At 50.8% G+C, this 26007-nt stretch overlaps 2 protein-coding genes and 1 long non-coding RNA gene across 4 annotated transcripts; 1 reads left to right on the top strand and 2 right to left on the bottom strand.

The window, feature by feature from the left end:
- Window positions 1-373: 373 nt before the first annotated feature.
- Window positions 374-11324, bottom strand: LOC100452425 (cytochrome b-c1 complex subunit 1, mitochondrial). The gene is made up of 13 exons (XM_009239041.3): window positions 10952-11324; window positions 10560-10700; window positions 7165-7251; window positions 6022-6151; window positions 5605-5803; window positions 4933-5012; window positions 2724-2839; window positions 2345-2488; window positions 2051-2211; window positions 1846-1931; window positions 1430-1518; window positions 1002-1077; window positions 374-559 (listed from the first exon to the last, which is right to left on the bottom strand). The coding sequence occupies exons 1-13, from the start codon at window positions 11018-11020 to the stop codon at window positions 495-497; spliced, it is 1443 nt and encodes a 480-aa protein (XP_009237316.3). The 5' UTR covers window positions 11021-11324; the 3' UTR covers window positions 374-494.
- LOC134761012 (uncharacterized) lies at window positions 11218-26007 on the top strand. Its single transcript, XR_010139206.1, has 3 exons — window positions 11218-11436; window positions 20969-22312; window positions 24486-26007. It is a non-coding gene; the product is annotated as an uncharacterized LOC134761012 (long non-coding RNA).
- On the bottom strand, window positions 22488-23637 carry TMEM89 (transmembrane protein 89). 2 transcript variants are annotated; one of them, XM_054552181.2, is made up of 2 exons: window positions 23119-23637; window positions 22488-22678 (listed from the first exon to the last, which is right to left on the bottom strand). In XM_054552181.2, exons 1-2 carry the CDS (start codon window positions 23513-23515, stop codon window positions 22659-22661), a joined length of 417 nt encoding a protein of 138 aa, XP_054408156.1. In that variant the 5' UTR covers window positions 23516-23637; the 3' UTR covers window positions 22488-22658. The 2 variants fall into 2 exon arrangements, with proteins under 2 accessions (XP_054408156.1, XP_002813823.1); XM_002813777.5 differs by having other exon boundaries at window positions 23114-23445.

Below are 26007 nucleotides of genomic sequence, written 5' to 3'. Positions count from 1 at the left end.
ACCACCAGGGGGTGACTTGGCACAAGGTCCACAGTGAGGGGTTTCCCACCTGAGCCTGCAGGGATTCCAGGCTGGGACTCCTACAGGGGCAAAGGCTGGGTTTACACTTCCTATGGACTCCCACAGCCCAATCTTGGGACCGGCTGGCTGAGGAACTCCCCTAAGTGGCTGAGTGGAAACATCTGGGCTCAGTTCCCTGTAGGCATCAAAGACTTCCGGCCTCTGCTGCAGCCCCCACGCTTGCCCCTGGCTGAGGACACATCAGCCTGTGGGAAGGCAGGAGGATCCAGGAGCCGCAGAACTAGAGGGAAGTCCTTGCTCCCCATCTACTGCCCCATGGACTCCATGCCAATGCCAAAAGAGGGACAACACATTTCTCAGCAGAGGATTTTATTGGTGGTCACCTGTGGCACAAGTTAGAGGAGCTGGAGTGCTGTGTTTGTGGGGGGACCACGAACCCCAGCCCCGCCCTCTTGCTTACACAGGCTTCCCGCCTAGAAGCGCAGCCAGAACATGCCGCTACGGATCCGGTTGTAGTCTGGGAGCTGCTCAATGGGGCCTGTGAGGATAGGGTGGAGCGTCAGGGTGGGGTACCTGGCCTGTACAGGGACACCTGGCCCTGTGCCGCACCCAGCTCGGAGATGCTGCCCAGAGCAGCACAAGACAGGCTTTGAGTAGAAAGAGGGAAGAGAACATTCCCCGAGGGGTGCTGAGCCTGTCCCTTCATGTTCTGGCCCTTGAAGCCCCACCCCACATGGAGGTGCCCGTTACCTGACGGGTGCAGGGTATTGGTGAAGGCACATTGGCAGGCAGTCAAGGAACTGCCGGGACAGGTTTTCTGAGCAAGAACTCCCTGGCAGCCAGGGGACTGGGGAGAGCTGCTTGGGGCCTTAACTGGCTGCTCTGTAAGCTGAGCAGCAGTGCGGGAGCAGAGGCGGAAGGGGAGGCCAAGAGAATGGCCTGAGGAAATAAACAAAGAGCAGACCCCCTAGGCCACTTACCATATCCAGCCACTGCTGGGCACTGGTCATAGATGTACTTGGAGCAGATCTCACGCACCACAGTGGCATCCACCTCCTGCAGGGTGAGGCAGAGGGCATACTGGCTAACGGGCATCTGGCCACCACCTCAGCCAGTCAGCGTCATCCAACTAGCAGAGATCTCCCACAGGCAGCATGCAGCTGTCCCCAGCCCAAAAGGAGAAAGGCGGAAGGGATCCCTGCTATAGACTTCCATGGGCCCCGCCCATCTCCACAGCCATCAGCACCTCTGCCCTGCCCTCCCACTATGCTACCCCTGCAGGTGACAGCTGCCTAGGACACCAGGGATGCCTACAGGAGCAGGCTCCGTTGTGCCAGGCCCCAACCCTACACCTCCCAGGTGTCTGCGAGGCCAAGACTCCAGAACCTTTCCCAGGGGTCCATGTTACCGCAATCCGGCTTTCCCATTCAGCCAGGGGGATGCGGCGGCCATAGGTCAGGAGGCTGCGTCCGATGTCCTCACACACAGGAGTAGTGCCTTTAAGGGTGAGAGAAGGCTCAGAGGTCCACCCAGCCCAATCCTGGACCCACAGGTACACAATCAATCTCCAGCCTCAGGTTGACAAGGACCTCCCTGACCTCGTGCTGACTCGATCACAGCCCTCTCTTCTATGGTCACCTATTATGGTAGCGATGGGCTGTGGACCTGTCCCACACCTGCCTGCATCTCCAAGGGTGGGGTGATGGGGCACGGCATGGTCTTCAAAGGTTTCCCTTCTAACCTTGGTTAGTTAGGAGCGGTGGCCACCTTGGCGCTGTCGCTGGCAAGATGCACTCTACCCCTCCCCCGAGCTGTAGAACTCACCATCTAGATGAGATACCAGGGCATTTCTGAGGATGTTTTTGCCCCGGGCCACCTCACTCTCCGTGGCACTGGTACACAGGCGCATCCTAAAGTGGGGGGGTGGGGGGGGGGTGGTATTCATTCTGAGCCAGTGTGTCGTCTCTCAGCCTCCCACTGTGCTGGTTAAAGCCACCATCCCACCTAGGAGTACCAGGCTGCCACTTACCACTGCCCTTGCAGGACGAACATCATGTCATCGATTTTCATTCGGTCACAGACAAAGTGTGCACCCAGCAAGCCCGTCTCTGCATAGCAGATGCTGAAGGTCTGGAAACTCTGGCATAGCTTGTTGGCCACGGCACCTGAAGCCAGTGGGCTGGACAGGTGCTGCCAGGGGGATAGGTGGTCAGCACCCACCCTCGTCTTCAACCCACACTGTGACCCCCACACACAGGAGCACACAGCCCCCAGCACCCTCTCTTCCCTGAAGGCGAGGTCCCATGCTCGCTCTGGCACTCACCACGCCACCACCATAAGTGCAGTCATAGTGGCCGATGATGGCATTGGCCACTTGCAAGGCCACATTGTCCGGGCTGGCCCAGCCAGGACCCTCTACTGCAATGGCCACGTGGGCAAAAGGTAGAGCATCGTCACGGTGGCGGATCTGAAACAGTATATGACAAGGCTGAGGGACGGCCAGACTGCCAGGGGAACAGAAAAGGTGGCAGGTGTGGGTAGAGGGTATATGTGTGTGTGAACATCTGTGTCTGTGATGCAGCAGCCACAGAACCCCTTCCCAACTGCTGAGGTATCTCTGGAGTCACCAGGATAACCACGCACATGGGGGTCCTCTCACAGGCCCCCAGCTGAACACTACTCCTGCCCAACAGGCAGCACACCTCACTGCCAGTGAAGCGGCACGGAGTAAGAGTGGGCACAGCGTCCTCTGCGTACGTCCACGGGATGCCACCGAGGTGCTTCTGGGCGAGGTCTAACAGTTGCTGGTGCTCCACTCCTGCTGAGACAGACAGTGGCATTACTGACCAGCCAGAGCCCAAGGCACAGGGTAGGGCGATTCACAGACAGGCGGAGGACCCCCATGTCCTGTCTTAGTGGGAGAAACCAGGAGTATGTGACATTAGAACAGGGTGAGGAAAGAAGGTCCTCCTCAGACAGACCCTGCCTTGTGGACAGGACAGGCACCTCAGGGCCAAATAGCTCCCATGGCCTCAGTCCCAGGAGAGCAGCAGCGCTCAGAGTTTCAAAATGGGCTGCCATGTGATGCAAGTGTGGGTTCTCACTTGAGAAGATGCATTTCACCTACATCAAGGACAAGACTGGTACTCCTGGGCACAAAGCCACCTGGCCTGCCTTTTCCCTCTAGCTCTCCCTCAAGTATTTCTGGCTGCTGGCCCTGCAGGGGATGGCAAGTGAGGGGGCAGAAAGAGGCGCTATTACAGGGCTGTGATTAGCTCTTGGGTCCCCTGAGAGCTGGGGACATTTGCAAATAATGTTACAAACATATACCCTAGGACTCCTTGGATCTTGCCTCCTCACCTCCACAAGAGGAGGGCTATGTGGTGCCACCAGTTGCATTGGCCTTTTTTTTTTTTTTGAGACGGAGTCTCGCTCTGTTGCCCAGGCTGGAGCACAGTGGCGCTATCTCAGCTCACTGCAAGCTCCACCTCCCAGGTTCACGCTATTCTCCTGCCTCAGCCTCCCGAGTAGCTGGGACTATAGGTGCCCACCACCACGCCTGGCTAATTTTTTTGTATTTTCAGTAGAGACGGGGTTTCACTGTGTTAGCCAGGATGGTCTCGAGCTCCTGATCTTGTGATCCGCCCGCCTCAGCCCCCCAAAGTGCTGGGATTACAGGCGTGAGCCACCGCGCCCGGCCTGCGTTGGCCTTTTATTCCTTCCTTCCATGAGCTCAAGCCCTGCTAGTCTGACACACACATCAGATTGTTCTTGCCCCCAGGTTCCCCAGCTTCAAAGCCCCTGGTCATGCTCTTCCTATTGGTCTTTTCTGCACACTCAGCCGCGAAGGTCATAAGCTGGGAAGCATTTTTTTTTTAAAATTATTTTGAGATGGAGTCTCACTCTGTTACCCAGGCCGGAGTGCAGTGGTACAATCTCAGCTCGTTGCAACCTCTGTCCCTCGGGTTCAAGGGATTCTCCTGCCTCAGCCTTCCGAGTAGCTGGGATTATAGGCACCTGCCACCACGCCTGGCTAATTTTTGTGTTTTTACTGGAGACAGGGTTTTGTCATGTTGGCTGGGCTGGTCTCGAACTCCTTACCTCAGGTGATTCACCCACCTCGGCCTTCCAAAGTGCTAGGATTACAGGCATGAGCCACCACGCCCAGCCAAGATGGGAAGCACCTTGACCTCAGTTCCTTACCCATGTCCAGACCCCAACCCGGTTCCATCTATAAAACCACCTGGAGTCCATCTACTGCTCTCCCTTGCTCCTGCCATCTCCTGCCCAGTCCCTGCCACAGCCCCTCTCTAGCCAGCCTGCCTGCACTGTGACCCCACACAGCAGCAGAGCAAACCTTAGACCATGACACTGCTCTTCCCCTGCGCTCAGTTCCCCACACCCCACCTAAGTAACACTCACCACCTTTCAGGCTTCTGTTCAAACTATAGGTGCTTTAAAAAGCCCCTGTCCCAACCTCCAACTCTGAGTCCCCAGTGAAATCTCCCCTACCCTTCTGTGCCTTCCTTTCAAGACACTTCTTGGTTTGTTATCAGGCATGCATCAACACACAACTAATGGCTGGCTCTCCCAAAGGCAAGGCCACAAGGAACAAGGCCAGGGGCTTACATCCCCTACCAGCCCACGAACTCAGTATCCTAGAACCAGGTGGGGCTAAGACAGACCTGTACCAGAGGGACAGTATCCTGTGTAACCAGTCCCAGTGGTGGCAGCAGGGTAGAATCCTATCCCACCGCCGAGAGCACAGGAGGAAGGTCATTCCCCTCAAGGTTAGGGTGGGAGCAGAGTCCCCTGGGGTGAAAGGTCCCCTATGGTGGGAACCAGGACCTCGGCTTTGACAACCAAGGCTGGGACCCCACTACCCAAGGCTTCAGTGAGTCCATCACTCACCTCCAGCTGCTGCCAGCACCATTCGAGGGGCCTTGTAATGTGTGCTGAAGTACTCGGTCAAGTCTGCACGAGACAGCTTCCTACAAGACATACGGTCAGTGTGTCAACACCTCTTCCACACTGGAGTGAGTTGGGGTGCGTGCATGAATGGGACTGAGGAGGCAGACTAGGAGAGGCATGGTTTCTCCGAAGAGTGGGCCCTAGCACACCCCCCGACCCCCTTCCTCTATCTCTGCCACCCACCCCTCCAGGGCCCAGAGGGCAACCCTCATCTGCCCTTGCCTCATGCCTGACTTCAGGACAGGCTCATAGTCTTCTCTGAGAAGGTGTGAGGCAACACTGTGGGACTCTCAAAGGGCAGCATCAAAGCTCCCGGAGCCATCCGCAAGGGAGACAAGAGACCACATGGAGGGGACACCCAGACACTTCGCCCTTGGACTGTCAGGACATGCACCAAAACATACCTTAAAACAAAGCCCAAAATTCAAGTGAAGCCCACAAAGCCATTAAAAAAGACTCACTGGACCACATGGATATAGAAACTGTCTCCAATTGCATAACTCAGGAAAATAACCCCAACAGACAGCTAGTCAACTAAAAATGTGACCTGGAAAGGGTCTGGCCAGGCCAGAATGGGGCAAGCATCCCACCACAAGGCCAGCCAACTCTCACCTGACATTCTCACTGGGCCCCTCCACAGCCTGGGCTAGAGGTGTGCCCTGGAATGCTGTGGCATGCAGGTAGTTAAAGACCACATCTCGCATAGATGCGTCATTCTCCTGCATCTCCCGCAGGATCACATCACGTTCCTTCTCAATCTGTGAGTCTTCCAGACTACAGTTCTGCACAATGTCACCCAGGAGCTCCACAGCTAGATTCAAGAGGACATGTTTAGGTGCCAGGTGGACCACTGCAGACCAATGACAGCACAAAATCCCCAGGCCTGGCATCTCCTGCTGCCCACCCCTAGTTGCCCGGCTGCAAAGCCATATGCTAAGGGTAATATGATTCTGTGGTCAGCCAGGGGCTCCTAGGTAGCTGTCCTCTGCTCCCCTGCCCTCTGTCCCCACCTCTTCCTCCAGGTGTTACCTTTCGGCAGATCCTTGGACAGCGCCTTGATGTAGTAAGCTGTGTGCTCCCGGGTGCTGTAGGCATTAAGATGGGCCCCCATGCTCTCCACCTCCTTCTCCAGGGCACTGCCAGGCCGATTCTTTGTTCCCTGGAACCAGGTATCAACCAGAACAATAAGGAGCTACATGGGAGCCCAAGAACCCTGTCCTCAGAGGCTAAACACCCAGTAGGACCACTGGTCCACAGGTACCTCCCTCAGCATAGACTCTGAGGACACAGATCCCAGAGTCTGTTTACCAAGCACTAAGCAGGACTTGTGATGACCAAAGCCATGGCATCATGCGCCAACAGAACAGAGACAGCCAGGGCCAGGACTGAAGGGCATGGCCAGAGCAAGTGTTGCCTAAAGCTCCTGTAACAGCTTACCAACAAGCTGTGGGGTCATTACCAGTAAACCCCCCCCGCCATTGACAGCCATGGTCAGGTAAGTCCACACCTGTGTTCAAGTGATAGAACCCACTCCTCCCATGCCATTCCCATGACTGTATGTTTGTGAATACACGCTAGTGGCCTCTGTGGGACCCAATCCTAGTCTTGTGTGTGGAGAACAGTGGTGCTATCTCTTGGTGTGCACACACACGTTAATTCTGCACACATACCTTTGACACTGCAGCTGGCTAGGTTGCCTACTATGGCTCCATGGCCCTGCCCACCCCATAATCCTTCTCCATGTTCTTCATTCCTTTAAAAAACATGGGTCTTTACAACCAAGGGATGCCCAGGTATTCCACCAGAGCAGAACATTTCATAAGCAAGCATGCATGCCCATGTCTGTGGGTTTGTTAAAATGCACGTGCATATCTATGTGTGTTCCACAGGTCTCCTGTATGAATGCACATAACACAGGCCTGGCTTCTCTGGTGAAAAGTGGGGCTCCTGTGGTTCCTTGGGTCCTCTTGGCTCTGAGGGCCTCATGCAGGGGCTCATCAGATACATGCCCACTCAGGAGAGGTTAAGCTCATGTGGCTCCTTTCAGGAAAGCCAGCCAGACATCAGCCCCGCAACTGAGGCCCATAATCAGGCTAATTTTTCTGACCTTCATCCTCAGGAGGGACAATAGGCAGCCCTAAGCCCAGAGGAGACAGACTTTAAGAGCCTCACCTTGAAAGCCAGATGCTCCAAAAAGTAGCCTGCCCCATTATTCTTCTCAGTCTCAAAACGGCTGCCAACATCAATCCACACTCCCACCTGGTCAAGAAGCCACCAACAAAGGTTACAAACAAACCACTCCCCAGCCCCCTACTCACACCCCACCTGAGTGACTCAGTACAAGCCCCAGGCAGGGACTTATGAATCCTGGAGTCAGGGAGAGCTGCCCCAGCAGGACCCCTGTGCTTGGAGACACAGTCATGCCTGGGAAACAGAGGGCCAGCCGAATGACTAGTCACACCGCATCACTGCTCTCCTGATTGGCTATCAAGGACCCCCAGGGACACTTCTAACTGTGCACATTTACCTGGTCTCACCAGCATACAGATCCTTAAATTCACTCTCACTTTTCACTTAATTATTTGTTTTTGTCTAAGCATACAACGTATTATTTGCAAACAACTTATTTTTTCCTTTCTAAAAATTACACACTGCCTTTGTTCTGGCAATGACTTTATCCTTTCATCATTAAGGAAGGGACTATTGGTTTAGACTGTATATTTTATCACACTAAATATTGTTCCTATAATATCTTTTTTGTTGTTGTTTTTAATCAGCTCTGGACACCAAACACAGTGTTGCCCTGGCACTCAATAAGGTAATATTAATTTTCTTGACAGCCTCCTGGTTGCTGTGAAACACGCACCACAGGCCGGGCGCGGTGGCTCATACCTGTAATCCCAGCACTTTGGGAAGCCGAGGCAGGTGGATCACAAGGTCAGGAGTTCGAGACCAGCCTGGCCAATATGGTGAAACCCTGTCTCTACTAAAAATACAAAAATTAGCCAGGTGTGGTGGCACATGCCTGTAGTCCCAGCTACTTGGGAGGCTGAGGCAGAAGAATTGCTTGAACCCAGGAGGCAGAAGATGTAGTGAGCCAAGATCGTGCCACTGCACTCCAGCCTGGGTGACAGAGAGAGCCTCTGTCTCAAAAAAAAAAAAAAAAAAAAAAAAGTAAAAGAAACACGTACCACTCACCCCACTCGGTCACATGGTCTAATTTGTTCACAGCTGATTTAAGTTTTTCACATCTACTTTCCTAAGATACTTTTTTTTTTTTTTCACATGGAGTCTCACTCTGTCACGAGACTCGAGTGCAGTGGTGTGATGTCGGCTCACTCAACCTCTGCTTCCTGGGTTCAAGTGATTCTCCTGCCTCAGCCTCCCGAGTAGCTGGAACTACAGGCGTGCACCACCACGCCCAGCTAATTTTTGTTTTTTTTGTGTGTTTTTTTTTTTTGAGACGGAGCCTCGCTCTGTCACCCAGGCTGGAGTGCAGTGGCGCGGTCTCGGCTCACTGCAAGCTCTGCCTCCCAGGTTCACGGCATTCTCCTGCCTCGGCCTCCCAAGTAGCTGGAACTACAGGCGCCCACCACCACGCCCGGCTAATTTTTTGTATTTTTAGTAGAGACTTAAAATGTTAGCCAGGATGGTCTCAATCTCCCGACCTTGTGATTCACCTGCCTCGGCCTCCCAAAGTGCTGGGATTACAGGCGTGAGCCACAGCGCCCAGCCTAATTTTTGTATTTTTAGTAGAGGCAGAGTTTCACTATGTTGGCCAGGATGGTCTCAATCTCTTGACCTCGTGATCCGCCTGCCTTGGTCTCCCAAAGTGCTGGGATTACAGGTGTGAGCCACTGCACCCAGCCAAGACTTTTTTTTATTGTATAAATTTATGGGGTACAAGCACAATTTTTAGAAATTTCTATCCACACCTGAAACTCCATTTTTTTCTTTTTTTTTCTTTTTTTTAAGACAGAGGGCCTTGCTCTGTCACCCAGGCCAGAGTACAGTGACGTAATCACGGCTCACTGCAACCTCTTGTTCCTGGGCTCAATCATCCTCCTGCTTTGCCCTCTCAAAGCCCTGGAATTACTGGTGTAAGCCACTGTGCCCCACCCACAAGTGTGATGTCATTACATGCACAGAATGCACAAGTAGTCAAATCACGGCTTCTGAATTATCCATCACCAGAATAACACACCTTGTACCCATTAAGGAATTTCTTTTTTTTTTTTTGAAATGGACTCTCGCTCTGTCACCCAGGCTGGAGTGCAGTGGCTCGATCTCGGCTCGCTGCAATCTCTGCCTCCCGGGTTCAAGTGATTCTCTTGCCTCAGTCTCCCCAGGAGCTGGGATTACAGGCGTGTGCTGCCATGCATGGCTAATTTTTGTATTTTTAGTAGAGATGGGGCTTCACTATGTTTGCCAGGTTGGTCTTGAACTCCTGACCTCAGGTGATCTGCCTGCCTTGGTCTCCCAAAGTGCTGAGATTACAGGTGTGAGCCTCCAGGCCCGGACCCATTAAGTAGTTTCTCATCATCCACCCCTTCATCCTTCCAAGTCTTCACTGTCCATCATTCCACTCTCTACATCTGTATGTACTATTTTTTAGCTCCCACTGATAAGTGAGAACATGTGATATTTGCTTTCCTAAGAGATGTCAATGCATATACCATATATCACACAATCTTAGATGAACATGTATTTCACATCTAACATCTTGGAATGCAAGAGGCATTTTACAATCTATAGTATCCTTTGATTAAAATTGGCAAGATTCTTGAGATTCTTTCTCTGGCACTGGAGCACAGACGGCTCCTTACAATCTAGCACATTTTAAAGTTCATGTAATATAGCATTCTTTACTATAACAGGTGACATATAACAAGGAAGTTGCAGGCCACCTCTTCCTATGCTTAGTAACAATTTAAATCGCAGGACATTGTTTCTGGAAAACTAAAAGGATGTGTCAATAAAAACATCTGGCCCTTGGGGCTGGGGGCTGAAAGGAAGAGGAGATAATTATTTATTGGGAATCTTCTCACCTATTCACATATATCTATCTGTGAGTCAAGATTTCTACCCTTAAGTCAATTTCGAGAATCTGTATTTTTTGGAAAATCACATATTTCATTGTACTGTTAAAATGCATTTCTTCCTAAAATGTATTTCTGGTCTAGCCTGGAGATTATGACCTTGGGCAGTGAGGCTGACAGACCTAGACCCCTTCAAGTCACCTAAGGTGTCTGAATCCCATTTTCGGCATTGTAAGAGGAAACATGATCACTTCCCTTATATGGGCTCCTTAACAAAAGGCTGGAAAAGAATTTGGCCGCCTACTTGACGGGCATTATATGCTAAAGAATGTTGGCTTATAGTGAAGATTGTCCCGTGAAGTCAAGGCGTGGCTAGGGTCGGGAATGGGGCCATTCTCGGGGTGAGTGGTCCTGAGTCCGAACCCAAACCACAAACGGGAAGACTCGAGCCCAAGGCCACACCCCAACCAGGGAAAAGACGGCAGGCCCAATCTGGAGGCCCTCTCTCCAAAAGCGTCCCCAACTCACCGTGCAAGTGGGCTGAGAGGATTGCTCGGAGGCCACACGCAGGCCGTTGTCCAGCAGGCTAACCTGCGTCTCCGGCACGAACTGGAGCGCCTGAGCGAAGGTTGCCGTACTCCGCAAGGCTGGCGTCCGCAGCAGGGCCGGCTGTGGAAGGGAACAGCTGCGAGTGAGGACTCGGTCAGGGGATCGCTCCCCACCTCCCAGGTCCTCAGGAGGACCCCCGAACCCCGCCCCTAGGCAAGCGGCGAGATACCTTTCCCCGCCCTCCGCCGTGACCTTCCCACGGCCCTGACCCCGCGTCCTCCCCACCTCGACATGCCACTGCTAACAGCCCACACCCGTCCGCTTCCCGAAGCCCTGTCCCCTGAAGCCCCGCGCTCTCACCACCACCTCACCGAGCAGCGGGCGCGCAATAGCACTCGTGCCCCTGCGGTAGCAGTCCGACAGACCACGGACGCCGCCATCTTCCAGCTGCAGTCGGCCCTATTGCGCGGCGCAAGCGTAGAGTGGGCGGTTGGCGGTCGCAGCGCAGGCGCAGTACCGTACAGTTGGCGCTCGGCCGCCTCCTGGCGGGAGCCGGGGCAGTCTATTGTGCTGGCCTGGCTTTGGCTGGCTGGCTCTGACCGCGCTGCCGCCCGTCCCTGCGCACATCAGACCGCCTGCCGTCCATCAGCCCGAGCAGGTCCGCCCGCCGTGCAGTCCATCTCCCCATTCCACGCGTGGAAGTCAGAGTGCACTATGTTTCTCACCAGCCGCCCTGCGTACTCTGAGTAGAGGTCTGGCGGGCGGGGAGTTGCAGCCACAGCGTGTCCGCAGGTTCGAGCCCAGGGCTAAAGTATCAGCGTGGAAACTTACCTGGGACCACAAGGCGGTGCTGAAAGTCAGTATTTTTTCTTTTTATTTATCTAATTTTTTATTTTCTGAGACACGGTCTCGCTCTGTCGCACAGGCTGGAGTGCAATGGCGCGATCTCGGCTCACTGCAACCTCCGCCTCTCGGCTTCAAGCGATTCTCCTGCCTCAGCCTCCCAAGTAGCTGGGATTATGCCCGGTAATTTTTGTTTCTTTAGAAGAGACAAGGTTTCTCCATGTTGGCCAGTTTTGCGCCCTGCCAATTTTCTCTTTAAAACAACTAAGTAGAGGCCGGGAGCGGTGGCTCACGCCTGTAATCCCAACAGTTTGGGAGGCCGAGGCAGGTGGATCACTTGAGGCGAGGAGTCCGAGACCAGCCTGGCCAACATGGTGAAACCTTTCCTTTTCTGTAAGAGGAAAAAGAATTCTGGCTGGGTGCAGTGGCTCATGCCTGTAATCCCAACACTTTGGGAGGCCGAGGCGGGCGGATCACCTGAGGTCGGGAATTTGAGACCAACCTGACCGACATGGAGAAACCCCGTCTCTACTAAAAATACAAAAGTAGACGGGCGTGGTGGCGCATGCTTCTAATCCTAGCTACTCGAGAGGCTGAGGCAGGAGAATCACTTGAACCCGGGAGGCGGAGGTTGCGGTGAGCCGAGATCGCGCCATTTCCAGCCTGGGCAATAAGAGCGAAACTCCGTCTCAAAAAAAAAAAGATTCTAAGGTATGCTTTGTTAAGTTAACTAAAGAAAAAAAAATCAAGCTTTTAAATATTTAAAGTTAGTTCTATTCAGAAGTCTTACCAAGAATTGCAACCCGGGAGAGCCTTTCAGGGAGTTTCTGCTAGACTGCTCCAAAGCAGTGTTTCCGACAGTTTATACACTGGTGGTGGAGGCTCTCCATGTGCTCAGAAATTGCATCAAATGTGCTCAGAAGTTACATTAGAGCATAAATCTCATCAAGGTTTGGGTGCAAGAGTACATCTTGTTTATAGGTCACAGAAGCATAATCATTAATCCTGTCAGACAGTATCTTAAGTACAGGAAGAGGCAAGGGCTAGGATCATTGCATTTTTTACCATGTTGGCCAAGCTGGTATCGAACTCCTGGCCTCAAGCAATCCACCCACCTCAGCCTCCCAAAGTGCTAGGATTACAGGGGTGAGCCACCACACCTTACCCAAAAACTACTCTTATACTTAAAATAAAACTATTTTTATAAAAATCATGCCAGGTGCCATGACCACAGGCTCTCACACCACACCCAGCTAATTTTTTTTATTTTTTGTAGAGACGGGGGTCTCACTATGTTGCCCAGGCTGATCTTAAACTCCTGAGCTCAAGTGATCCTCCTACCTCAGCCTCCCAAAATGCTGGAATTACAGTCATGAGCCACCGTGCCAGGCTGACTTCATTTCTTATAAAGGATTACAACCTGCAGGCTGGGAGGTGGGCCTCTGGTCGAAACCAGAGACAGACCCTTCAGAAGAGGCAGGAGCTTTATGTCGAACGGCTTGGCTAAACATACATATTCGGCCGGGCACAGTGGCTCACACCTGTAATCCCAACACTTTGGGAGGCCGAGGTGGGCAGATCACAAGGTCAGGAGATTGAGACCATCCTGGCTAACATGGTGAAACTCCGTCTCTACTAAAAATACAAAAAATCTACCAGACATGATGGCATGTGCCTGTAATCCCAGCTATTCAGGAAGCTGAGGCAGGAGAATCGCTTGAACCTGGAAGGCAGAGGTTGCAGTGAGCAGAGATTGCGCCACTGCACTCCAGCCTGGGTGACAGAGCAAGACTCTGTCTCAAAAAAGAAAAAACAAAAACAAAAAATACCATATTCAACAGGTTACAGGAAGAGCTATAGATACTCATGAAGAGGGTCCTAATGCAAGTATACTGAATAAACATGTGTGTTGTATGTGACCCATGTTCACTTTGGTGTGGAGACTTAACATTGAAATACATTACAGGCCAGGCGCGGTGGCTAATGCCTATAATCCCAGCACTTTGGGAAGCCAAGGTGGGTGGCTCACGAGGTCAGAAGATCAAGACCGTCCTGGCTAACACAGTAAAACCCCATCTCTACTAAAAATACAAAAATTAGGTGGGTGTGGTGGCGTGTGCCTGTAGTCCCAGCTACTCAGGAGGGTGAGGAAGGAGAATCACTTGAAACCGGGAAGCAGAGGTTGCAGTGAGCCAATATCGCGCCACTGCACTCCAGCCTGGGCTACAGAGGGAGACTCCATCTCAAAAAAAAAAAAGAAAAGAAATACAATTAGCCCCATATGTCAAAATGAAGGATACAAAAGCACTCAGTGCACAGGTTCCATAAACCAGCTAAAGCCAGTCCCTGGTCAGTGGTCTCTTATTAAGAAAAAGTCACCAAAATCCGTCTCTTGTCCAATCAAAGCTATAGTTATGGCTTGTGGGGTCAGTGTCTGGTGATGGATGAACTGCAATTGTTTCTATATTGCTTATCTCAAGGCCAGTGCTTGTTTAGCTGCTGGAGAAAAAGAAAAACCTTGCAGCAGTTAGAACATAGTTTATCCTTTGGTGAATGGCTTAACTCTTGCCTGGCATGGCCTTAGGTCTTGTTTATACTTTGGTATCTTATTGCTACAAAGAGTTCATTCTCTCAGTCTTATGATCTCTATTTTTTTCTTTCTTTTTTGAGACAGAGTCTCATTCTGTCACCCAGGCTGGAGTGCAGTGGCAGGATCTCTGCTCACTGCAACCTCCACCTCTCAGGTTCAAGCAATTCTCCTGCTTCGGCCTCCCGAGTAGCTGGAACTGCAGGCACAGGCCAACATCGCTAATTTTTGACGGAGTCATTCTGTCACCCAGGCTGAAGTGCAGTGGCGTGATCTTGGCTCACTGCAACCTCAGCCTCCTGGATTTAAGCGATTCTGCTGCCTCAGCCTTCCAAGTAGCTGGGATGCCACACGCCAGCCCTGGCTCAAGTGATCCTTCTGCCTCAGGCTCCTGAGTAGCTGGGACCACAGGTGCACACCATCATACCCAGCTAACTTTTATATTTTTTGTAAAGACAGGATTTCACTATGTGGCCCAGGCTGGTCTCGAACTCCAGGCTCAAGTGAGCCTCCTGCCTTGGCCTCCCAAAGTGCTGGGACTACAGGTGTGAGCCACCACTCCTGGACATGATCTCTATTTTTTTTTTTTTTTTGAGATGGAGTCTCGCTCTGTTGCCAGGCTGGAGTGCAGTGGCATGATGTCGGCTCACTGCAACATCCGCCTCCTGGGTTCAAGTGATTCTTCTGCCTCAGGCTCCCAAGTAGCTGGGACTAAGGCATGTGCCACCACACCCAGCTAATTTTTGTAGTTTTAGTAGAGATGGGATTTCACCATGTTGGCCAGGATGGTCTCGATCTCTTGACGTCGTGATCCGCCAAAGTGCTGGGATTACAGGCATGAGCCACCACGCCCGACTTTTTTTTTTTTTTTGAGACCAAGTTTCGCTCTTGTTGCCCAGGCTGGAGTGCAATGGTGCAATCTCAGCTCACTGCAACCTCCGCCTCCCAGGTTCAAGCGATGCTCATGCCTCAGTCTCCCGAGTAGCTGGGATTACAGGCATGTGCCATCACGCCTAGCTAATTTTGTATTTTTAGTAGAGATGGGGTTTCTCCATGTTAGTCAGGCTGGTCTCAAACTCCCGACCTCAAGTGATCCACCCACCTTGGCCTCCCAAAGTGCTGGGATTACAGGTGTGAGCCACCGCACCCAGCCTGCCTGCTTCCTTTCCTTCTTTCCTTCCTTCCTTCCTTTCTTCCTTCTTTCCTTCCTTCCTTCCTTCCCTCCCTCCCTCCTTCCTTTCCTTCCTTCCTTCCTCCCTTCCTTTCTCTCTCTCTCTCTTTCTTTTTTTTTTTGAGAGGGTCTGGCTTTCTGTCACTCAGGCTGGAATGCAGTGGTGTGATCATGGCTCACTGCAGCCTCGACCTCCCAGCTCAAGCCATCCTCCCACTCCAGCCTCCTGAGTAGCTGGAACCATATAGGCATGCACCATCACACCCAGCTAATTTTTTAAAACATTTTTCTAGAGATGGGGTCTCACTATATTCCCCAGTCTGGTCTTGAACTCCTAGGCTCAAGTGATCCTCCCACTTCAGCCTCCCAAATGAAATATTTCTAAACCCAGTCACCTAGCCTCCCTCCCTATACCCACGGCTACCCTGGGCTAAGAAGGGAAGGCCATTGAAGTGGGAGACAACCAGGAAGTGTGATGCTGGTTGGGAACGATGCGTTTCAAACGGTTGGTCAAAACAGGAAATATTACTAAAAGGTTAAGTGCAAGCAGTGATCATTGCAATAATTTTGCAACAGTGTTTGGTGACTCATTGATTTTCTGGAATTTACTTGGTATATGGAGTGAGGTAAGGTCAAAACATCCTCTCTCCCCCTAAAAGGCAAACTAAATTTTGTAACACCATTTCTTGACGAGGCCCTGTTTCCCTATCCATCTCTGATGTTCCCTCTATCATCCCATAGATTCTCAAACTTGTACCAGGTCCATGCAGGCTGTGTTCTGTAGGGAGGGCTCTGGCACTCACCTTACCCTTCTTACTCTGTTTGATATATTCACCTATTTATTCTTCTAGATGTTTCTTTTTATTTTTTAAATTTACTTTTAATTTTTTTAAATAGAGATGAGATTTTGCCACATTGCCCAGCTTGGTCTCGAACTCCTGGGCTCAAGTGATTCTCCTGCCTTGGTCTCACAAAGTGCTGGATTACAGGCATGAGCCACTGCACACAGCTTTTTTTTTTTTTTTTTTTTTTTTTTTTTAAACGGAGTTTTGCTCTTGTTGTTCAGGTTGGAGTGCAGTGGCGTGATCTCAGCTCACTGCAACCTCCACCTCCCCGTTCAAGCGATTCTCATGCCTCAGCCTCCCGAGTAGCTGGGATTACAGGGGCCTGTCTCCATGCACAGATAGTTTTTGTATTTTTAGTAGAGACAAGTTTTCACCATCTTGACCAGGCTGGTCTCAAACTCCTGACCTCAGGTGATCCGCCCACCTTGGCCTCCCAAAGTCCTGGGATTACAGGTGTGAGCCACCACGCCTGCCTGTTCTATTCATTATTGAAAGTGGGGGTTGAAATATGAACTATAATTGTAGAGCTGACTACTTTCAATTCTGTTAATTTTTGTTTCATTATTTTTGGGGCTCCGTTAGGCACATAAATGTTTCTAATTCTCATATTGCCTTATTGTTTTGAAACTTTTATTAGGTGGGTGGATCACCTCAGGTCAGGAGTTCGAGACCAGCCTGACCAACATGGATAAACCCCGTCTCTACTAAAAATACAAAATTAGCAGGGCATGGTGGCACATGCCTGTAATCCCAGCTACTCAGGAGGCTGAGGCAGGAGAATCACTTGAACCTGGGAGGCAGAGGTTGTGGTGAGCCAAGATCATGCCATTGCACTCCAGCCTGGGCAACAAGAGCGAAACTCTGTCTCAAAAAAAAAAAAAAAAAAAAAAAAAAATGGCTGGGCGCAGTGGCTTACGCCTGTAATCCCAGCACTTTGGGAGGCCAAGGCAGGAAGATCACGAGGTCAGGAGACAGAGACCATCCTGGCTAACACAGTGAAACCCCGTCTCTACTAAAAATACAAAAAAAATTAGCTGGGCGTGGTGGAGGACACCTGTAGTCCCAGCTACTCGGGAGGCTGAGGCTGGAGAATGGCATGAACCCAGGAGGCAGAGGTTGCAGTGAGCCGAGACTGCGCCACTGCACTCCTGCCTGGGCAACACAGCGAGATTCCGTCTCAAAAAAAAAAAAGCAATTTTTATCAATAGATAACGTCTTTCTTTGTCTCTTGTAACCTTTTTGATTTGGAGGCTACTATACCTGACAATAATAAAGCCACCCTGGCTCTCTTCTGGTTGCTATTTGCATGAAGTATTTTTTTTCTTTTTCTTTTTTTTTTTCTTGAGACAGAGAGTCTCATTCTGTCACCCCAGGCTAGAGTGCAGGGGTGTGATCATGACTCACTGCAGCTTTGACCTTCCTGAGATCAGGTGATCCTCCCACCTCAGCCTTTGGGGTAGCTGGGACTAAAGGTGCACACTACCATGCCCAGCTAATTTTTGTGTTTTTTGTAGAAATGGGGTTTGCCTTGTTGCCCAGGCTGGTCTCAAACTCCTTAAGCAGTCCACCTGCCTCAGCCTCCCAAAGTGCTGGGATTACAGGTGTAAGCCACCATGCCTGGCCATAAAATATTTTTTCCATCCTTTTACTTCCGGTGTTTTTATGTTCTTATATCTGAAGTGAGTCTCTGATAGACAACACATAGATTAACCTTTTTTTAAAAACCAATCTGAAAATTCATTTATTAATAGGAGAGTTTAATCTATTTATATTTAATGAGATTACTGACAAATGATTTGCTTCTGCTATTTAACTATTTGTTGTCTGTATGTCTTATATTTATTTTCTTGTTCCTCCATTCCTCCATTACTGCCTTTTTTTTTTTTTTGGTATTTGATTTTTGAAGTATAACATTATAACATTTTGATTACCTTCTTTCTTTTTTCTTGGAGACAGAGTCTCACTCTGTCACTCAGGCTGGAGTGCAGTGGCTCCATCTTGGCTCACTGCAATCTCCGCCTCCTGGGTTCAAGAGATTCTCCTGCCTCAGCCTCCAGAGTAGCTGGGACTACAGGAGCACACCACCACGCCCAGCTAATTTTTGTGTTTTTAGTAGAGATGGGGTTTCACCATGTTGGTCAGGCTGGTCTCAAACTCCTGACCTCAGGTGATCTGCCCACCTCTGCCTCCCAAAGTGCTGGGATTACAGGTGTGAGCCATGGCGTCCAGCCTTAATTATCTTAGCTTCAAGTTCACTGATCCTCTATTCTGCCTGCTCCAATCTGCTGCTGAATTCCGCTAGTGAAATTTTCATTTCAGTTACCATACTTTTCAGGTTCAGAATTTGTTTGGTCCCTTTAAAATTTTTCTCTTTATTAATTTTTTTTTTTTTTTGAGACAGTCTCGCTCTTTCACCCAGGCTGCAGTGCAGTGGCGCTATCTCAGCTTGCTGCAAGCTCTGCCTCCCCAGTTCACGCCATTCTCCTGCCTCAGCCTCCCGAGTAGCTGGGACTACAGCTGCCCGCCACTGTGCCCGGCTAATTTTTTGTATTTTTAGTAGAGACAGGGTTTCACTGTGTTAGCCAGGATGGTCTTGATCTCCTGACCTCGTGATCCGCCCATCTAGGCCTCCCAAAGTGCTGGGATTACAGGCATGAGCCACCGTGCCTGGCCCTCTTTATTAGTATTCTTTATGTTCAGATATAATTTTCCTAATTTCCTTTAGTTCTTTGTCCATGGCTTCCCTTAGTTCACTGAACATACTAAGACAGTTGATTTATTGTTTTTGATTAATAATTCCAATGCCTGGGCTTCCTGAGGGATACTTCCCGTCACAATCTCTTTTTCAGCCAGGTGCAGTGGCTCATGCCTATGATCTCAGAACTTTGGGAGGCTAAGGTGGGAGAGTCATTTGAGTCCAGGAGTTTGAGACCAGTATGGGCAACACAGTGAGACCCTGTCTCTCTTTTGACTCCAGCCCACTTCCCCTCACTTGGAGGACATCAGAGAGGCTGTGGCATTTTCGGGGTCCAGCCAAAGGGAAGGTGGGTTGAGGATGGTCCCAGGTTGGGTTCTCTAGGAATCCAACTCCAAGAGGAAGATCAGAGTACAAGATATTTACAAGAGTCCCTTGAGACGAGCACCTCAGGGAAGGAGGGAAAGGGTTGGGCAAGGAAGAAGTCTTAGCCAGAGTGGACCTGTCTGCTGGCCGTCCCCCCAGTGGCTGGCAGCAGCTGGCCTTTGTGTGGCACATCTCTGAGTCTACCACAGGGACACACTGGGTGTTATAAGTAAAATGTTTATTCAGAAACAGAATGCTGTTCTTCAGTACTGCAAGGAAAAATTAGCATTGAGACAAAAAGTTTTCTCAGCAAGGCAAATTTACTTTCTGCAGAAAGGGTGCTCCTTGCAGATGAAACAATGGTGAGAGCACACTTGAACAAAGAAGGGAAGCAATTTTTATTCTTTATGCAGCTTGTCCTTGCTACTGTGTCCTGCCTCCATTGGCTGAAGCCGGACTGCACAATCTAAGCTAAACTTGACTGGCTAATAACTTAAAACTTTCTTAAATAGGTAAAGGCAAGGGAGAACAAAGGAAAAGAGGACTTAGAAAGGACTTAGAAGGACTTAGAAAAGTAATAACATTTCTTTTTTCCTTTTTTTTCTTTTTTGAGATGGAGTCTCGCTCTGTCACCCAGGCTGGAGTGCATTGGCATGATCTCGACTCACTGCAAGCTCCGCCATGGGTTCACGCCATTCTCCTGCCTCAGCCTCTGGAGTAGGTGAGACTACAGGCACCCGCCACCACGCCTGGCTAATCTTTTTTTGCATTTTTGGTAGAGGCGGGGTTTCACTGTGTTAACCAGGATGGTCTTGATCTCCTGACCTCATGATCTGCCCGCCTCAGCCTCCCAAAGTGCTGGGATTACAGGCGTGAGCCACTGTACCCGGCCAAAAGTAATAACATTTCGAAATAAGGAAGGCACATAGGCTGCAAGCTGGAATGTGCCTGTGAGCATGTCCAGCACAAATATGTTGGTTAAAGTACAAGGACACAGAATGTACTTATTTCTGTATATCTAACAGCTACATAAGATAGGGCTTAACAAAGAGTTATTAGCACAAAGTGAGGAGGCTTAAAGGAAGTTAGTCTTTAAAAGAAACTATTATTTGTAACACTTATAATTTATTCTTTAACAAGAAGGGAAACTTTGAAGAGGAAGTTTTTTTTTTTTACTTTCCACACCAGGTTTAGAAGGACATATTTATGTGGTTTGCTCCACCCTTGTGTAAAGTTAGTTTATTGGTCTTGTTCTAGAATAAACTAGGAATGTGGCTCGTAGGAAAATCCTGCTGGGTAAGGACAGGAGTGCAAAGTCCTATTGCCTTAAGGACATGCCCCACGCAACCCGGTGCTGGGAAAACTGTGAACCGTGGAAGGAAAACAAGGTTTGAAATGCGTGAAGCCAGAACCTCATCTGTGGAAAATTCTTCCAAATTTCATAGTTCCTATATGAAAGAAGGCTGATGACAGTTTCTCAAATTTTAGAACAATCCAGAACATTTGTATGGCACCATCAACAACAGATTAGGAAGTTTAACTTTCCTAAACTACCAATAATGAAAACACAAATTTCAACCATGTTAGGAGGAAGACTGAACTATCTTTTCTCTGTGTGGAAAATATCTCCCCGCAAAATCACAAAATCCTTGTCCTCTGTAGAGGCCTTCAGAGTAAGAAGCCAGACCATGTAGGGGACCAAAGTATTAGAAATATGTCAGGAAGTTGCCACAAGTTATATTATTTTTCTGGATTTAGTATTGTAGTATTTGTCAATTTAAAAAAAACGTTTTCAAAAAAAAGTTTCATCATTTCTTTTCTCACTATTTTAATTCACTTCCATTTTTGAATTCATAACGTTGTTGTCTTTTTCTAAAACAGGAACCTGGGACAGGCACTGTGGTTCATACCTGTCATCCCGGCACTTTGAGAGGCTGAGGCAAGAGGATCAGTTGAAGCCAGGAGTCAAGACCAGCCTGGGCAAGATGGACTCCATCTCTACAAATATATATATATTTTTTAATTAGCTGGGTATGGTGATGTATGCCGGTAGTCTCAGCTACTTGGGAGGCCAAGGCAGGAGGATTGCTTGAGTTCATCAAAAAAACAAAAAGAAACAATTTTAAAAAGAGGGAAAAAGAAAGAGAAAGGGAGTAAAGAAGTGAGGGTCCCTTCTTTTCCAGGGGCCTTGGAGCAAGGGCCGCTGAGGCACTAGAGCACGTTTGAGACTGCCATAGAAACAAAGGCAGCTAGGGTGGCCTGCCTGACCCCAGGTTGGGGCTGCTGGAGCCAAGAATCTGGGGAGGGGCTGTTATTGGAGACAGCGCAGTGGCCTCTCAAGGGAGGGCCTTGCAGGGCCTGGGAAGAAGGAAACCAGAGCCAGCTGCTGTTTGATGGCAGGACTAAAGTCACCTCCCTGAGGTGGTGACAAGGATGGGTGAAGCCAAAGGGTGTGCGACTCCACAGTGATGGGGGCTTGGGGCTCTCAGTCCCCCATCAGAGATCCTTAGCATCTGGTTCCAGCTTCACCACTGCCCCCACCCCTCTTCTCAGCTGACCAGGTCCTTCCTCAGCTCCCCCTGTGCACTGGAGAGGCCCAGTTCCCTCACTCGGCACTTGAGGCCCTTTATCATGGGCACTGCCCACCTTGCCCATGTGCAGAGAGTACCAAACACAGCACGTGGCCTTTGCTCAGAACCAGACCGCCACCCAGATTTCCCTTCCTCATACCCATTTTCCCTCAGGGCTCAGCCAGGTTGTCTGCTCCTCTGGGCAACCTTTCCTGAGCCACCCAAGTCTGTCCCGATGGTAAGTCCTCTTCCATCACACTGGGAGTCCCCAGGTACTGGTCAGGCCAGAGGAGCAGTTTTTGTTTGTTTTGAGACAAGTTCTTGCTCTGTCACCCAGGCTGGAGTACAGTGGCACAATCTTGGCTCACTGCAACCACTGCCTGCCAGGCCCAAGCCATCCTCCCACCTCAGCTTCCTGAGTAGTTGGTACTACAGGCACACACCACTATGTGTGTGCTCAGCTAATTTTTGTATGTTTGTTTGTATTTTTTGTAGGGATGAGGTCTTGCCATGTTGCCCAGGCTGGTCTCGAACTCTTGAGCTCAAATGATCCTCCCACCTCGGCCTCTCAAAGCACTGGGATTACATGTGTGAGCTACCCTGCCCAGCCCAGAGGAGCAGTTGTGTCTCCAGGAGGGATCCTTAGGGAGGAAAGGTCAGTTGGTGGGGGCAATGGAGCAGTGTGAGCCAGCCTGTGCCGAACCTGCCCGCCCGTCCTGGACACCAAGTCAGCTGGCTCTAAAAGTTGAAAAGGGACACACGGTCCAGACAGGCCTGGAAGAGCAGACCTGGCCCAGGACCTCAGGCTGTCAGGCAAAGAGAGGCACGTGTTCGGTCACCCACTCTGGGCGGAAGTCCCCTTTATTTGGATTTGCTGCTGGGTGGCTAGATGACGTAGGTGGCCTTCGATGTGGACCAGGAGGGCATCCAGCATGTGCAGGACCCCACGGAGCAGGGTGTGGTCTGAGATTGGGGCCCGCCGTTTCCAGGGTCCGCAGGGCTCAGTGGTCACCTGCGGATGCTGAGAACAGGACCAAGAGGCAGGAGTGAGACTGGTGGGCAGAGAGGGAGATGCAATGAGGGGCAGTGATGGAGCTGGGGAGCAGGGAGTAGGGTGCGGGGCAGTGCCTAGATGGGATGGGAGGGAGACTCAGGGTGATAGAGGATCACTGAGGGTCTGTTGTGGGCTACAGTGGTCATGGGGCCCACAGGGGCTGGATGAGAGCAGGGGTACTAAAGGGGAGAGTTGGGGGCAGGGTGCTGGCTGTGAGTGGTGGACATGGGTTCCACGAAGGTGTGTGGACACAGGGACAATGGGCTGTGAGCTGGGGGTGGGGGTGTGGGAGGCCCACAGGCCAGTGTGGACCCACGGGGCAGGGTTGGGTGGAAGACAGGCTCACTGAGCGTACGTCCATTGAGGCAGGGGCTGTGGGGGAGAAAGAAGAGCTGTGCTCACCTCACCCTTGGTGGCTTGTGAGCACCGCCGCCCCTGCAGTATCTTTCGGCAGATCATCAGCATCGTGGTGGTGATCATGACCCCAGCCACGGGGTAGATGCGGCTTGCTCCAGGGCCCAGCCAGTAGCCAGGACAGTTCAGGCCACCCCTACAGCCCTCCACACTCTTTGGCTGACACCCCCAGGGCTGCAAGTCCAGCCCCACCTGGTACCAGAGGGGTCGAGACCAGGCGTGGGTGGGGGCAGACATCACCAGCAGGAGCAGCAAGGGCAGCGAGGCCAGCACATGCAGCATGGCCGCCGCTAGTGCCAGGGGCCGGAACCCGGGCACCTGGCAACGGGCAAACGCCCCTCCCCCGGGAACAGGCCTGGCTCTAAGGCAGCAGGTTCCAGCCAGGCCCATGGCCTTTCATGAGCAGCCTGGCCAGAAACTGGCTGTGGTCGGGGGGCTGGAGTCCAGGGCTTGAGGACAATGGCAGACCTGGGTTCTGGGTCCTACTGTCCCAGTGGGCCTGGCTGGCCCCAAACTGAGGGAGCACCTCCTTTTGAAGCTGGGCCCTAGGCTGGGTGTAGTGGCACACACCTGGAATCCCAGCACTTTGGGAGGTTGAGGCAGGTGGATGGCTTGAGCCCAGAAGTTTGAGACCAGCCTGGGCATCACGACAAAACCCCATCTCCATAAAAAATACAAATAATTAGCTGGGTATAGTGGCACATGCCTGTTGTCCCAGCTACCCAGGAGGCTGAAGTGGGAGGATCACCTAAGCCTGGGAGGTCAAGGCTGCAATGAGCTGTGATTGCACCACTGCACTCCAGCCTGGGCGACAGAGTGAGATTTTTTCTCAAAAAAGATAAAAAAAGAAACTAAGCCCCAAACAGTTAAAGAAACCAGTAACTAACAGAAATTCTTTTTTTGTTGTTGTTGTTTTTTTTTGTTTTTGAGATGGAGTCTTGCTCTGTCACCCAGGCTGGAGTGCAGTGGCGCGATCTCCGCCCACCGCAAGCTCTGCCTCCTGGGTTCACACCATTCTCCTGCCTCAGCCTCCTGAGTAGCAGGGACTACAGGTGCCCGCCACCTCGCCCGGCTAATTTTTTGTATTTTTAGTAGAGACGGGGTTTCACCGTGTTAGCCAGGATGGTCTTGATCTCAGGATCCGCCCGCCTCGGCCTCCCAAAGTGGTGGGATTACAGGCGTGAGCCACCGTGCCCGGCAGAAATTCTTTTTTTTTTTAAGAGACAGCCCACTGCAGTCTTGACCTCCTGGGCTCAAGTGATCCTCCTGCCTCAGCCTCCTGAGTAGCTGAAACTACAGGTGTGCACCACCATGCCTGGCTAATTTATTTATTTACTTATTTTTAAAATTTATTTTGTAGAGATGGGGGTCTTACTATGTTGTCCAGGCTGGTTTTAAACTCTTAGCCTCAAGTGATCCTGCCACTTCAGCCTCCCAAAGTGCTGAGATTACCACTGTGAGCCACCACACCTGGCCCCTAGAAATCCTTGAGTTTATAGGATGGTAGATGAGGAAAGAAACAACTTGCTGAAACGCTGGAATTCCCTCTGCTTATAAGATAACAAAACTGTCTAAAATCAGATGGACCCAATATTCCCGACTGGAGTTTGCACAGAAAGAGCTTGCTGACATCACAGCCTGAATTTCCACCACGTTTCATATAACTCCTCCAGAATTTGCATAGGGGACCCACGAGGAGACATGAAGAGTTAACTGCACATGCCTGAGAACTTTCCAGACCTCCCGCTTCCTTCTACCAATCACCCACCCACTAATCCCAGTATGCATCCCCTAAACCTTTTCTAATAAAATTACTGCCTTAAAGCCAGCACAGGGAGACACCCTGGAGCTGGACTCCTGCTTCCTTGCTAGTTGACTTGCAATAAAAAGCTTTTCTTGGCCGGGCGCGGTGGCTCACGCTTGTAATTCCAGCAATTTCGGAGGCGGAGGTGGGTGGATCACTTGAGGTCAGGAGTTCAAGACCAGCCTGGACAACATGGTGAAACCCCGTCTCTACTAAAAATACAAAAATTAGCCAGGTGTGGTGGCGGGCGCGTGTAATCCCAGCTACTCGGGGCTGAGGCACAAGAATTGCTTGAACCCGGGAGGCGGAGGTTGCAGTGAGCCGAGATCACGCCACTGCACTCCAGCCTGGATGACAAGGCGAGACTCCATCTCAAAAACAAAAATGAGCCAGGTGTGGTGGCGCATGCCTGTAATCCCAGCTGCTGGGAAGGCTGAGGTGGGAGAATCACTTGAACCCAAATCTGGTGCCAGGCCCACAACTGTAATCTCAGTACTTTGGGAGGCTGAGGTGGAAGGATCTTTTCAGCCCAGGAGTGAGACCATGGTGGGCAACATAGTGAGACCCCGTCACTATATTAAAAAAAAAAAATTAGTCCAACACTGTGGTATGCACCTGTAGTCCCAGCCACTTGGGAGGCCGAGGCGGGAGGATTGCTTCAGCCCAAAACCCAATGTCACAGTACTGGTTTCTAACACTTCAAGTAGTGAGTCCTTTTGCTCAGTAACACTTTCACCCTGGCCTTCTCCTCACCTATCAGCCAACCCCTAAAATCCAAACACCTGCAGTGGCTCACACCTATAATCCCACTTTAGGAGGCTGAGGCTGAGGATCTCTTGAGCCTAGGAATTTGAGCCCAGTCTAGGAAACATAGTAACAACCCATCTCTACGAATTTTTTTTTTTTTTTTTTTTGAGACAGAGTCTTGCCCTGTCACTCAGGCTGGAGTGCAGTGGCGCAATCTCAGCTCACTGCAAGCTCTGCCTCCCAGGTTCAAGTGATTCTCCTGCCTCAGCCTCCCGAGTAGCTGGGACTGCAGGAACGCACCACCATGCCCGGCCAATTTTTTTTTTTCTTT

Source organism: Pongo abelii, chromosome 2 (assembly GCF_028885655.2).
Source record: "Pongo abelii isolate AG06213 chromosome 2, NHGRI_mPonAbe1-v2.0_pri, whole genome shotgun sequence".
Taxonomy (NCBI): Eukaryota; Metazoa; Chordata; class Mammalia; order Primates; family Hominidae; genus Pongo; species Pongo abelii.
This window is presented reverse-complemented; position numbering and strand designations above follow the sequence as displayed.